This window comes from Amblyomma maculatum, chromosome 5 (assembly GCF_055883805.1).
Source record: "Amblyomma maculatum isolate TAMU_Amacu chromosome 5, ASM5588380v1, whole genome shotgun sequence".
Classification (NCBI taxonomy): domain Eukaryota; kingdom Metazoa; phylum Arthropoda; class Arachnida; order Ixodida; family Ixodidae; genus Amblyomma; species Amblyomma maculatum.
Window position 1 is genome coordinate 100442345 of NC_139348.1, and position 14327 is coordinate 100456671.

The 14327-nt window shown below is 43.6% G+C and overlaps 1 protein-coding gene across 1 annotated transcript in view; it reads left to right on the forward strand.

The window, feature by feature from the left end:
• The first annotated feature begins 48 nt into the window (after positions 1-48).
• The window catches only part of LOC146189026 (uncharacterized), a 62648-nt gene continuing 48369 nt past the window's right edge, over positions 49-14327 (forward strand). The window contains exon 1 of the mRNA XM_084603947.1: positions 49-439. Coding sequence (XP_084460073.1) covers positions 391-439 — 49 coding nt within the window. The 5' untranslated portion in view covers positions 49-390. The remainder of the gene's footprint in view (positions 440-14327) is intronic.

The following is a 14327-nucleotide window of genomic DNA, read 5'->3' on the forward strand; positions in this document are numbered from 1 at the left end:
ATGTTTCATGAGCACATGCCAGCGGGAAGAATGAGCTTCCATGCGTTTTTCTTTCATCTGTGTCGCATACACAGCGCAAAAGTTTGGTTTCGCAATTCTCATTTTTGCAGCAGATTGTAGCTTGCCAGGCTGTACGGATTGATTGCTGCTTCTGCTGAAACGGATGCTGGGAGTGGCACCTTCCCGTTTGCTTCCAACAGTTTGAAGTTTGACCGCGATTGAAAGACGCCTGCACGAATGACCGCTAAAGTAGATGCTCTCAACCTCTGTAGGCTTTGGCTTCATTATGACTCGGCGCCGTTTTCCGCGCACAGAGACAAGTGCTCGTGTTCACCTTCTCGTCACCCTGACGTGTGAATAATTTGCCATGATATAGCAGTGCACGATGATATGCAAGTGAAGCCTAGTCATGCGTCGGGCTGCAACAGGAAACGACATCGTAAGTGCTTTTGCGTCTTAATAGCATCGTGAATTGCAGCCTATAGCAGTGAAGCAGCGGGCTGAACAACAAGAAATATCACTGTACGTATATTGCATTAAGGGCACGTTATTTTTTATATTTTCATGAACATAAGCCTCGGTTCGAGCGGCGCATTGTTGAAGTACGTGAGTTAGATATCGCCGAGACGAGAAGCAGAGCTCGATTGCTGACTGCTAGACTGCCGCCTTCACCCTTGTTTGCTTCGGCGCGTGGAGATAATGTTTGGGATTTTTATACAACATTTCTCAATCAGGACATTCCTCTGTTTTGTTTCTATGGTTACATGTAATATATGCATCTATTGGCAACTTGCTTGCGTGATCGCATTGCTGGGTAAAAGTATCAGGTGAATGTATTGCTTTCAACGGATCTTTTTTCCCGAATATGATATCTTTCCTCCTAACGAGCGCGTGAAAACCAACCATTTTTGTTTTTCGTTTTTTTCTGCCCGGTGTCACTTAACTGTGTTCTCGTGGCTTTGGAAATGATGTGCACGCACAAATGTGTTCAGAAATTCAAATTGCTATTTACTCTCTGGACGTTCCAGCTAATTATTTGGCACGCAACCAAATTTGGTTAGTTACACTTCAAAGTCATAATTGGGAAGGATCAATGCCTTTCCTTCCTTGAAAAAATAAAGCTATTTCCTCACGACCTTGTTCTTTTCCAAGTTTTTCGTTCTATGTGGACTCATTCTGTTCGGGCGGAAAGTCATTCTTCAGATGAATTGAAAACATTATGGAGTGAAGTTCTGCTATGAAATTGTTGTTACGACATACCGAACAAAATTCTTAAGCATCTGCTGCATTTTTTAGCTAATATTATTATATCATGGAACCAAGAAAGCGCCATATGTTTTGTATGAAACGTGTCAAAACACTTCATGTGGGGGCTCAAATTTTGGCCAAACCCGTTCATGTTTGCTTGTGTTTTAAATTTTGTTTTGCTCACATTTCTGTATTTTCATTTTTATTCATGTGTTTTAAATACTCCGCTTTGTATTAAAATAGGCTTCTTGGTATATTTGCCAACTGCTTCTTTCTACGCTCAGAATCCTTATGCAGAACACAGACCTCCTATTATTTTGTGTGCTACGTTTTATTTCAGACCATTTTTGTTCTTAATGGCATGACAAAATAAAAACCGCCTTGAAGTGGATTCTATTTACAAGAAGAAACAATGAAGTTGCATATGCAGTTATTGTACTTGTGTACATTGGTATTTATTTTGCATTAGTTTTATTTTTAGTAGAGCTCCATGTAGAGAATAGCGAGAATAGCGACTTTAAGCGACTTTAAGCTATACGTATCTGGGTGCACCAAGTTCAATGAAGACAGGAGTAAATTTACAATGACCAAATGGCCTGAGATTCGCTGTGTCACGTTGTAGTAGTGCTCCGACAATTAAGGCATCTGCCCGTTTGGCCCTACATACGCATGGCCTAAAATAACGGGATGGAATACAGGATGCGTTCAGCGTAGTAAACAAGCCGATCGCGATGATATATAGTGACTACGAAGGGCTTACAATTTCATCAACGCGCTTGCGGTGATTTGACGAGCAATCTCCAGCTGAAAATACGGCAATTCCAACCCATCTTCTTATAATTCAAAAGTTATGTGAAACCTTGTACGTGTACGTAATCACCGCAAACTTTATATCCTTATCACTGACTCTTTTCTCTTTTGTTGTCAACAAAGCCTCATTCACTGAGGATATGAAGGTCGCGGTCACGCTTCTATATTTTTGGGGTGAAGGGCGGCTCCAGTCGGTAGTGGCAACCACTCCGTAAACCTTGGGGTGAAACATTTTCCACATTTCAGCTGCAGCTGCTAGCCACAGCTACAACGTTTTCTGTGGGATGAAAATCTACCCCAGCTGTCTACTCGAGCTGCTCCCCGCAATTTATCAGCTTATTGGAGGCGAATGTTCACTTCAGGTCTAGCGTAGTATGTCGAACCACTTTAGCAAGGACGCTAGTGGGCAAGCAGTTTATTCATGTTCGAGTTTATTGTTGCGTATTGTGCGTCCTGGAATGTAGGGCCCCTTTCTTACTATCGATGTCACCCATTACACTATCATATATTCTCTTTCTGTTAATCCAAATCGTAGGAGTAAATATAATTTAACCTTTGCTGACCTCATTATTTAACCGTGGCGGACGAGTTTCAGTGGCAATAGAACAAAAGGTTGCCGTGAAAACGTGATGTCACTACGCAATCAAAACAACTGCGTGGATAAAACGATGTCCCTCAATACCTAACTTTTGGAGGAGTTGTCTAATAAACGAAACAAAAGTTGTTCTCTTTTGTTTTTTCTTCCTACTGATGACTGATGTTTGCCACTCAAGCCGGAAAACTGAATCCCCGTGCCTTGGTATAAATACTTAAGAGCAGATTTTTAATACTTTACAGGTAAAATAATTCCGAGATATAAGAAGGTAAGACTGCGCGCTATAGGAAATGTTATTGTGGTGGCATAAGCGACTCGTACAGAAACCCTGATTGATTCAGATTGTATAGCCGTGTACATTGATCACTATTTCTATTTTGGGGACTGTTATATAAACATGTACCACGAAATAATGCGAATAGTTGATTCCCCTCTAACAGAGACGGCAATTTGCAACTAAAAGCTTCATTAAGTACTGCACTCTTACAATGGTTATATAATCAACTGTAAACAGCAAAACTAAGCATCAAATGAAGAACGAACATAATACACTTTCCAGAAGAGGGCAAATACGGGCTGGTTGGTACATGCTTAAGAATAGAGTAAAACAGCGCTAGGGGAGACGAAACACGTGAACAGCGCATGTGTATCTCGTTCACGTGCTTCGCCTCCCCTAGCGCTATTTTACTCGATTCTTAAACAATACACTTTCTTCGCAGCTTTTTGTTCAACATACTAATATATTTTATGTATTTTCAACAACCACAAAAATTGACACAGAAAGTAGGTGTTGATTGATTATCGATTGTTCTACTTAATATTTGAGTAGCTTACAAGTGTAAAGTTCAATAGAAGAGCGATGGTTAATAAAAAGAGACAAGAAACGAATATCGAAATACGCGTGGTAATAACGAGAGGCAAGTCATGAGCCTAAAAGGTTCTCAAGTAATTGAAGGAAAGAACTAGCACAGAACGACCCACGTATACGATAGTTGACACAGAACAAGCAAAAGCTTGAAGGCTCGAACTAGAAAACACGAACGGTAAAACTGTCTGGATATGTACCTATGCGCAAGAACAAAGAAGTACAATCACTGCAAACTTATTTGAGATTTACATACCCTATCACATTTAATGGAACGTTTTTAATGATTACTAATGATACGGGCAATGTACTTGATTCCACTAAAGTTTTGGGAAGAAACGATTTCGCGAACCTCATAGTTTTGCAAAGCAATTATTGACCTTTATTTTGGTGCGCATAGAAATTAGCGAAACATGAGACCAAGTCTGCCAAGGGGACCAAAATAACGGCTCATGGTAAATTAGTGAAAGAAATTAAGCAACAATTATAGCTCCACAAATTACTGATGTAAAGACCTTCTCAAAAGTGTAGAGCCCAGGGGCTCTACTTCTTAGCTGTGTAGTGACGCTGATTAAGCCTTACTGGAGGTCCTTCCGATTAGAGAAGTTAGGACAAACCAATAATTTTATCATCAAGATGTTCGGAACACTGAAAATGCATTACAAGCCCCACGAAGTGGCTCACACGCAGACGCCCGGCGACTTTTGACAAAGACTGTACATGCAGTAGAATTTACCACTCGTCTAGCAAAATTTCGATTGCTTTGTCTTCATTTTCACATCTTTTGACATGGATATGCTACTTTAAAGAGTGGTTTACTCTTAAATTAGAAAGAAGCTCTTAGTAGGTCTTTAGAGTCACCACAGGAAGTGAAAGCGATGAAGGCTGAAACCGACTCCAGAGGCGGCGCACTCGTATAAAGCAGTGGCCAATGAATCTGATCGCTCTGCTTTGGCTTGGGTTTCAAACACCCCCAGCGGCGAGCCTTATTCGTGCGATTGCTCGCACGAGGCTTCACAGCCAACGCGGAGAAATATAAAACTGCGGGCAGCGATTCTTCTACAATAAAAGGCAGGCGAGCGATATCAACCGGCAAGGAAACAGTCTAATTTTTGTAGCTGCCCCCATATACGTAACATTTTCAGAGTGATTATAGGTATCTAGCACAAAATTCACCCATCGTTCATGTACAGTTACTACGCCTTTATTTAGAGCTTGTGCGACATAGGTCCCATTAGGACAATGGATACTCTAACTGGGGTCAATAAATCTTGCTTAAATTTGCATGATGATGGTGCAAAATAAAATCATTCCTAAGACATCCCAGAATTCAATTAGCTTCGGATGTTACAATTGAAGAACGTCATTTCCACTACATTGCGTAAGAGATCTGAAACCAAAGTAACGGTATTAGGGTTCGTATTATAAAGAAAGGCTGTTTAGCAGCTATGGAGTGAGCACGGTGGAGGCAGCAGGAAATTAACTAAGCTTAATACTGACCTTCATATAACAAGTTTACCATCTTCTGAAGCTGTCTTCAAGCAAGAGAGCGAGGTTCGGGGTTGTAGCGTCGACGGTTATTTCGCGGTATATTAGACAAGAATCTGCATTCCATCATGTTTGGAAGAAAATCCATTGTATAATATTATTGTGTAACGTATTACTATACTGCAATAAAAACAAATAAGAAACAAATTTACTATGCTTTTCATTCGGTTAGTGGCTTTTGGCTCTTTCAGTGGGTATCATATTACCAACTCATTTCCCCTACATTCGTTTGCGTAGGGTGAGTCACTTCCGTATACTATAAACAAGAGAGGGCCGGCGTTTGATCCTTTAGATACTACTAGTATCACAGAGGCTGTGCTGTTAGTAGGAACGATTGTACATTGTTAGGAAGAAAGCTGCGAATCCAGACAATCATAGTTGAGTAAATGTTATGACAATCAAGGTTATGCAGTGGCAAGTCAATAAAAGCGCAGTCACTTCAGAAACACGAATCTGGGAGAAAGTGCAATTGCGTGAACATAAAATTAACATTTATATCGTCTAAATAGCATGAGAATGATATGATGAGTGTTGAAGTAAAGAAAGAACTACATTACTTCATATAGGCTGGACAACTTGAGCCGCATCCAGATAAACTACTGACACCTAGCTAGCTATCACTCAAAGGAAAGTATACAACAGTTGCATCTTACCTGTACTTACCTATGGGGCTGAAACGTGGAAGCTAACAAAGAGTGCTCTGCTTAAGTTGAGGACAACGCGCAGGGCTATGGAAAGAAAAATGGTAGGGATAACGTTAAGAGATAGCAAACATGCAGAATGTCCAGGGAAATAACTCAAGTCGATGACATTCTAATAGAAACCAAGAACAAACGGACGTGGGCAGTACATGAAGCGCGAAGAAAGGGTAATCGATGGTTGATTACGGCAACAAAGTGGATTCCAAGGAAAGGAAGGCGTAACAGGGGGCGGCAAAAAATTAAGTGGCTGGATGAGGTTGAGACGTTCGCAGGGGTCAAGTTGACGCAGCTAGCACAGGTACCAGGTTAATTAGGGGAATATGGGAGAGGCCTTCACCCTGCAGCGGGTATAGTCAGGCTGAGGATGATGATGCTGACCTAGTTAGGCTTGCTGCCTGCACCAGTCACCTCCAGCACGGCGGTTTTGGCAATCGCTGACATCTATTGCTGTTGCTACCTGAGATGATTGTTGGCCTAACGTGCATAAGTCGATGCACCGACTGACATGAGGGGGGGGGGGGGGGAGGTTGCTGCTTGAGATGGTCTCCGAAAATATATCTCTTAGGGACTCCATAACTTGGTTTGGTGACTAGCACAACTCGTTGGCTGATAACCTCTTCGAAGGCCAGGTCACTGACACCAAGTAAAGCCCGCAAAATAACTCTCTGCCTAGCGACACGGGCGCTTCATCTGACGCAATTTCACTTCCGTCGGCAAGCGTGCAAAACTCTCAGCTTATGATAATGCTGTTACTTTTACGAACCTTTCAACACCAAGAAAAATTATTTGCATGCTGCCAATTGAAGTACACTTAGTATTATGCTGCCTTTAGCGTATTTTGGTTTGAGGTCCAACCCCTAATGGTTGCGAGTTAGGGCAGGTAATACAACAAATAACTACGTAGACATTCTTAATTAATTACAGAGTAGGACCACTATATTCCCGGAAGAGCCGATGTAATTTTGCACTCTCCAACACGCAAAATGATTGGCTCAAATTTTATTTCTTTTAATTGTCAATTTTTAATCATCTTTATGATCAGCTTTGAGTGTTTCGTAAACTGGATAAACAGAGCGTTGGCATGCATCTTTCGAGTGCCCAGAAAGGCCATTTATTATTAGGCAAAGAAGTTACCTATCCCATTCGAAGGAAAAATATGGTATGGTGCTACGTGTGAAACAACGGTAACAGAATAAATTGATGTCAACTTTCTCAGGCAAGGAGAGCAAATATTGAGCAAAGTTGGTTGTAAGTACCGGTGCAGACAAAAGTATACGGAACACGCTATTTGGTTCTAAACCTTTTCAAGGGTTTCACAATGGCAGTCGTGGTATGTGTGAACCTGTAATAGAGGCCAGTGCAGGTTTACTTGTATAAATGTCGTTTTCTTATCTTCTGTGCAGAAAGTGCGATTTTAATTTGAACGGTAAAACGCGCTTCGCTTTCTTATGTCCGCTCTTGTACATGCTGCTGTCGATGCGCTAGTCACTCGAAGAAACGGAACGGAAACGAACATGTCTTTCTCAACCACATTTCCGTAAGCAAATGAAATTGATCTGAAAATGTAATGCATTTCAGGAAGATGATAAAAAAATTCAGGGTTTTTAAACTGCGCGACAGGCACGATATACACAGCCATCGCATTATCATTAGCAGGATAAAGGTGCCCCTAGTGAACCTCTGTAGCCAGTAGCAGTCATAGTTAACGATAGAGATAGTCAATGGTGACAAAATCAGGCAGTAGTGGTGTTATGATCATGATCGTTTCCATAAGCTACAACGGTGCATTGAAAAGTCTTTAATAGAACATCTTTAAGAGCGGCAGAGTGGAGCATAATGTGCGATTGCAGCACATGTTTTCGCAGCCCGATTTCGTAAGCAGCCCTCCATACATGTTTTTCTTAGGAACGTCACGTGGGGGCTGTACTTGTTGTGATGATTTTTAAGAGATCTTTCTCATTCAGTCTGCCCTACGTTTGCGGTTACTCAGGGGCATAGTATAGGAGCCAGAATTATTCATGGCTGCCGCGACATGTTGAACACCGAAGGACGAGTTGTAACACTTTTTGCTATTGCAACAGTGAATTTCGTGCAATTGGAGCAGTTAGGGATAAGGGTAGATGGAGAATACCTCAGTAATCTGCGATTTGCTGATGACATTGGCTTGCTGAGTAACTCAGGAGATGAACTGCAAAGAATGATTGGTGACCTAGACAGAAAAAGTAGAAAGGTAGGATTGAAAATCAATATACAGAAGACTAAGGTAATGATCAACAACCTCGGGAAGGAATAGCAGTTTACGTTAGGTAACGATGCACTGGAAGTAGTAGGCGAACATGTCTACTTAGGACAGATAGTAACCGCCGATCAAGACCGTGACAAGGAAATCACCAGAAGAATAAGATTGGGATGGAGCGCATTTGGCAAGCACTCGCAGATTATGACTAGCAGCTTACCGGTATCGCTCAAGAGGAAAGTATACAACAGTCATCTTACCTGTACTCACCTATGGGGCTGAAACGTGGAGGCTAACCAAGAGGTTCTACTTAAAATGAATACAACGCAGACGGCTATGGAACGAAAAATGGCACGTGTAACATTAAGCGAAAGGATGCGTGCAGATTGGGTCAGATAAATAACTCAAGTTACTGATATTCTAGTGGAAATCAAGTAGAAGAAATGGGCATGGGCAGGACATGTAGTGCGAAGAGAGGATAACCGATGGTCACTTAGGGTAACAAACGGGATTCTAAGGGAAGGAAAGCGCAGCAAAGGGCGGCAGAAAGTTAGGCGGGCGGATGCGGTTAAGCAGTTCGCACAGGTGAAGTAGATGCAGCTAGCACAGAAGCGGGTTAATTGCAGAAAGATGGGAGAGGCCTTCGCCCTAGTCAGGCTGATGACGATGATAATGATGATGAATAATTGCTGACAGAACAGCGACTTATTTCCTTCTTTAGCATCGCTTTTTTTTAGATAGCCATTAGTTCTTTCCTGTCGTATAATTTCACTGGTCACTTTATCTTGAGCAAGATTTACGTGCACATGACTAGATGCGTCGGCATTTGGCAAGTACAGTCTGAACATTGAGAGCAACTATAATTTGAACTTTGCATGCTTCCATTTGTACAGCGCTGCGGTGTTTGTTGCGTTCATTCCCATACTTTGGCCCAAGCATGTGGAGCATTGCAAATTATTACACATATAACAAGCGAAAATGGTCGTAAACCATGTAGAATAGATACCGAACAGCATCGCAGAATGTATAGTGTGCTAAATCTCCCAAAAGCCGCTAGCCACCTGTCGGATCACAACCGGCTCGCGATTGTCCTTATTTTGCCCGATGGGCACGAAGCCGGTTGCGGCATCTGGCCTTCAGAATTGTTTATGTTTCAGGACCCGCCTGGCTTTTATATAAGCGCAGGGTGTAGCCCGGTTGCCGCTGCTGTGATACTTAAAGCACCAGGTGAACTCTGGCTTGAAATAACAGTGATGGGTCATGCCATTCCCGTGTGAGAGGTGAAATGAGAGCGGTAGGAAGCCATCACCAGAAAATGTATCTGGCCTTTTCGTGCTATGAGGTTAGGTGAACAGCAGACACTAGAAACGAACGTTCGCCTCCAGGTTTAGCGCGAAAGCGATTGTTGACAGTTATGTCAACAAAGACGCAGCACCAATGTTTCAGCGTTAACTACTGCTTCATTATCAACCCGCCTGTCTCGTGCCTTGCACTCAATACAAGGGCCCATCTTTAAGAGGGTGTCTCAAAACGGCGCGTCAATGCTCGAAGAGGACGTTACAGAAAGCTCTTAATAGTGTGGTATAAAGCGCATGTTCAAGCATTTCTGTTCCGACTTTTCTCTGAGGAAACATTCTGAGTGCGGTACACACTTAGCTTGGGCGGGCTGAGACAAGTAGACGGAGTAATGCCGTTCATGATGTGCCCAATGACAGGTTGCAAAGTGCAGGAAGTCGCGATCTGGTTTACCTCCCGCAAACGACGACATCCGGGTAGAATACTATAGAATGGTCTCGACCCGCATCCAGCATGCGCTTGTAACAATTTTATTTGCTGCACTAGAGGAATAGTTGGTACCACTCGTTTTTATCGGCATACGTATGCTCCGAAACACCGGTGGCAAGCGCAGCCAATATGGCAGGTATTCTTTTGATTGTAGAATACTATATCCTCGAAGCTCCGCTCGCCGCCCATGGTAGTCATTTAACACCTAAGCTCATTAGAAGCTTCGAATTTTGGCCAGTCTACAGCCGAAGTATATTTGGCCTGTTGGACATTATCCGTGTCCTAATTGCCTGCACCTCACATTAACAGCAGCCGGATTATAGTTATTATTTTTGGCGTTACGCTTACCGCACCGTTACCGCACTAGCGTCGGTAAGCATAAGTAGATCGCCCTGCGAACGACAGATGACGCCATGTTGCTGTCCAATGCCGGCGATTTCGGCGTGCAGGGGCCAATCAGTACATGCACCACTGAGGGCCAGCGGTAGCGGCAGAGGGTTGCGGTAAGCGCTACGGTCCCCATTTTTGTGACCGGGAATCATGGGAAAACACTCAACTCCCTTGAAGAGATATTTCTGTTTGAGCTTTTTGTGGGCTATAGGCAACGGGCATTCGCTAGGAGCCGCCGCGAACGCCTAGCAAGTCAGCGCCATCCCGCGAGCAGCGGTTAGAGTATTACAGGATCGCAGCGGCGCAGGTCGGTTTCGAGGCTGTGTAGCGTAGCGTGAAACCGAAGGCATCACAAAACAAAGCATGCGAACAAATAGATGTTCAGGCCGCGTTTTATGCCTTCGAGGTTTTAATTAAGGGTCCTTATATTTTGCAGAAGCAATTTAAAATTGGGACACAGTATTTTATTTCTCTAACTTGTCGTAAGGTATGCGATAGAAAGTCATACAAATCGTTTTCTGCCAGAAACTGGAGAAGGCTTTCACTTTTAGTGTTGTTCATTAGCCATTTGGAGAAATCCTCGTCCCTTGTCGCCGACAGTCCTGTTGCACATTTGTACTCATCTGCAAGCGAAATGAATAAGAAGAGGATTTTTAGGACGATTAGCACGTGAAAGAGACTGAGCGCCATGTCAGCACATCGATAGCCAGGGACTGCCGGGAATTAAATGCAGTGTAGAGACGGCCTGGTGTCTTCCCTGCTTCTTCTATAATTTTTTCGCTGAAACCAGGGAATGTAACGTGAGCTTCTCTAACAATCCTTCCGGGAGGTTACAAGAAATCTAACGACCATCCAGGAAGATACCAGGAGCTCCACCAACGAACCCCGCCGGAGAGAGAAGAAGGGGGTTTCAGCGAGACATTATGGAACACATCAAAACGAAGCGCGTGATTCAATGAGATTTTCAGGCCCAGCTCAGCCACCAAGCAAGTAATCTACTTAAATCGAACTAATAGACTATTTTGACTGAAGATAAAGCGCACGGGAAGACGCACACAAGAGAAGAAGACACAGGACACGTCTTCTTCTTCTTCTTCTCTTGTGTGCGTCTTCCCGTGCGCTTTATCTTCAGTCAAATTACAATGCACCATCTAGCCCAACTTCAAGTTTTGTTAAACTAATAGACTATTCTTGACGGGAATGAGCTAAAGCTCATTCACGTCAAGAATAGTTTTTAGTCTGACGTGAATGAGCTGAGCTAAGCTCATTCATGTCCGACTAAAAACTTGCAATGATGGTCTGCGCGCGCTGAAGAAGAAAATGGGTGCTTTCAAAGTCGACGTTTTTGCAGAAGACGTCAAAGCTTTACATGGGTATGATGAGATTGCCCCATGAACGATGACGCTCCTCAACCACCACTTCGAGCGCCTTCAGGCGCCTACTTTTGCTGTTCACACCCGTCATTTTACGAAGGCAGTAGATGGGCTCCCTGCAGCAGCTGAACAGTCTATGAATGCAGCTTTAGCGGACTTTTTCACCGAACCGCCTTTTGAAATAACCACCAATTCTGCTATTGAGCTTAAAGAGAAGCAAGTCGTAAGTGCCATTGGTTTGACGATGAAGCCCACTTTCCGTTTATTCGAGTCTTCCTCAAAGGCATTTACGCAGAAAGCACAGTACAACGAGACATCGCTGAAATTCATTGATAGGAGTGATGATCTTAAGGCACAGGTGGATGTCAGCAGTTATCCAGGAGCGCCTGCCGTACTGTGGGAAAGACGTTTAGGTGAGACGTATTGCAATTAGGGACCGATCCAGATGAGGCTGTCACCCAGTAAACAAAGCATCGAGGCAATTTACGAACGTTGAAAGTGAAACATAGGCTTTTGTGCTGAATAAAAGCAATATTCATCTCGGCCCTTTAACTAAAGAAGATAGTGAACGAGCTCAACATGTTGATCCTGCACCTGACAACATACACAAGGAACGGTCATTCAAAGGAAACGACTTTATAGGCCTGGGAAGGTACAAGGCTCGCAAAGAGGAGCTTATAGGATGTAGCGAGAATGACCTCACGCATGGCCGGGAGAAGTTATCAACAGCGGATGATGAAAGTGCACACAGTGCCTGTAAACGAGGCGAGAAATGCAGCAAACAGCAGGGATACTCAGCGTTTCTCGAAGAGCTCACGACTGCAACCTCTGGGAAGTACATGCAAGAGGAAGATGCCGCAGCAGTATTTCGAGCTGACACTGCGACCTCTGTAGACCCTACGTAACAGCAGAGCTGCAAAACGAAGAGCTTACTTCTAATCTTATTAAAAAACGCCAAAAGTGCATACTGTAACACAGCGAGCACTTATGCAGCTTCCACAGTCGTCTAGAGAAGAGAAACGGCCATCGAGAACTCCGGCAAAATGGTGGCCGCTGTTACACTAACACAGGAAGAAACAAAGACCAGTGCGCAGGAAAGGAACACGGTGAAAACCGAGGGTTGTGTCAAAGTGTCATTCTGTGTTGTGCGTGAGTATTGCCAGTATTGACATCAAGAATGGGTGTCTAGAACTTTGAGCTGTGCAATAAACTCACCATGTTAGGAAGGTAAGCAAGATCAATTCCGATTATGCTTAATGTGAAGCGGGACGAAGTCAGAACAGAATCTTTGCTGACATGAGATTTTTGTTCACAAGCTGTGCATACAAATCCATGACGGGGGGAGGGCTCCTTCACCAGCTATCGTCCAAGTCTGCGCATTTTTCCTTGTACCGCCAACGCTTCCACCTTGGCGTCATCGAGCCCTACATGGCGCCCACCATTAAGAGTGAGAGCATGCTGGAGCTTTAAAAAGGCAGCCTAACGCCTGAGGACCAGCAGAAACAAATGAAAGCATCAGTGCACTGGGCATTGAGAGTGTCACTGTTACAGAATATGAGGAGCAGCTGATGGGGCTTTTCACTCAACGTAGGACGTCAACTGGACGCACAGCAAGCGGTGTCACAGCTGATAACTGGAGGGGTGGAGCTCTGATTTCCGGTAACGATACTTTAACCCCTGGACATTGTTGCACGGTACTTGAACCTCTGGACATGAGCCTGGGGGCGAGACGCCGGCTTACCTTTACTACGCAACATAGTCGTTTTATTCGTCGTAATAATAGTGATCTCCCATGGAGAGAGGTCAGCCATTGTCGATGTTTGCCTTGTCATGGAATTGCTCAAGGCAAGAGCGCACTTATTTGAAGAAACAAAGACGGGTATTTCACGTGGAAGAGGTGATTTCCGGCTCCTCTGGGTAAGTTGTAAATTGATCGCCTCCGACAATGAACGTGCTGCAACATGTTTTTTAATAAACAGTGGTTTACTGGGGCTTACAGTTCTGGCTCCGTTTAGAGAGTGTTCTTGATGACAAGTACGCCCAGTGCCGTATTGCACGTATCAGTTATCGCATGGTGACGAGGCATAATTTCGATGTCTAAACGATGCGGTACCCGAATTTCCTATACATGGTCGACTGTCAGCACTTTAAACACTGGTTTCAGCTAAAACATGTGTTGAATGCAACTTAAACTTTGCATCTGCTTATTTCGAAGCTCTGGGACGGTCTCACTGAGAAAACGGAATGATGATGAGCCGCGTACTATGGCCACATATACCACGATGTCGTATTTATAGTTGCTTCGTAATTAGCGTATTCATACACGAAAATTCTAGGACTCTGTCACGACACCACAATATTCCGACGTCCTGACGCTTAGTGCAGGACAGCAAGAACAACAAAAATGCTACGACTTTACATAGTTAACTGGTCGAGTACCACAAACGAAATCTTTTTCGCACAGAAAGGAAATGTACACGATGACGTGAATGAACAGAGCGGTAGCGTGTTGCATTTTTCACGCACGATTCCAACGAGAAATTCCTTAGTTCAAATCCGCTCAGTTTCGGCGGCGTTTCCTACTGTGCTCAGCAGAGGCTTTATGAATGAAGATTCGTATTTGGATTTGACCGTGTTTAGTATAGTACGCTATAAAATTTGAACACATTTCGGCTATAGCGCTATTAATTCAAGACACGAAATTTTGATTACGCACCAGCTAAGTTTGCTGTGTTTTGCGGGTAAGAAAATGATCACCGGCGGAATTGTCGAACAT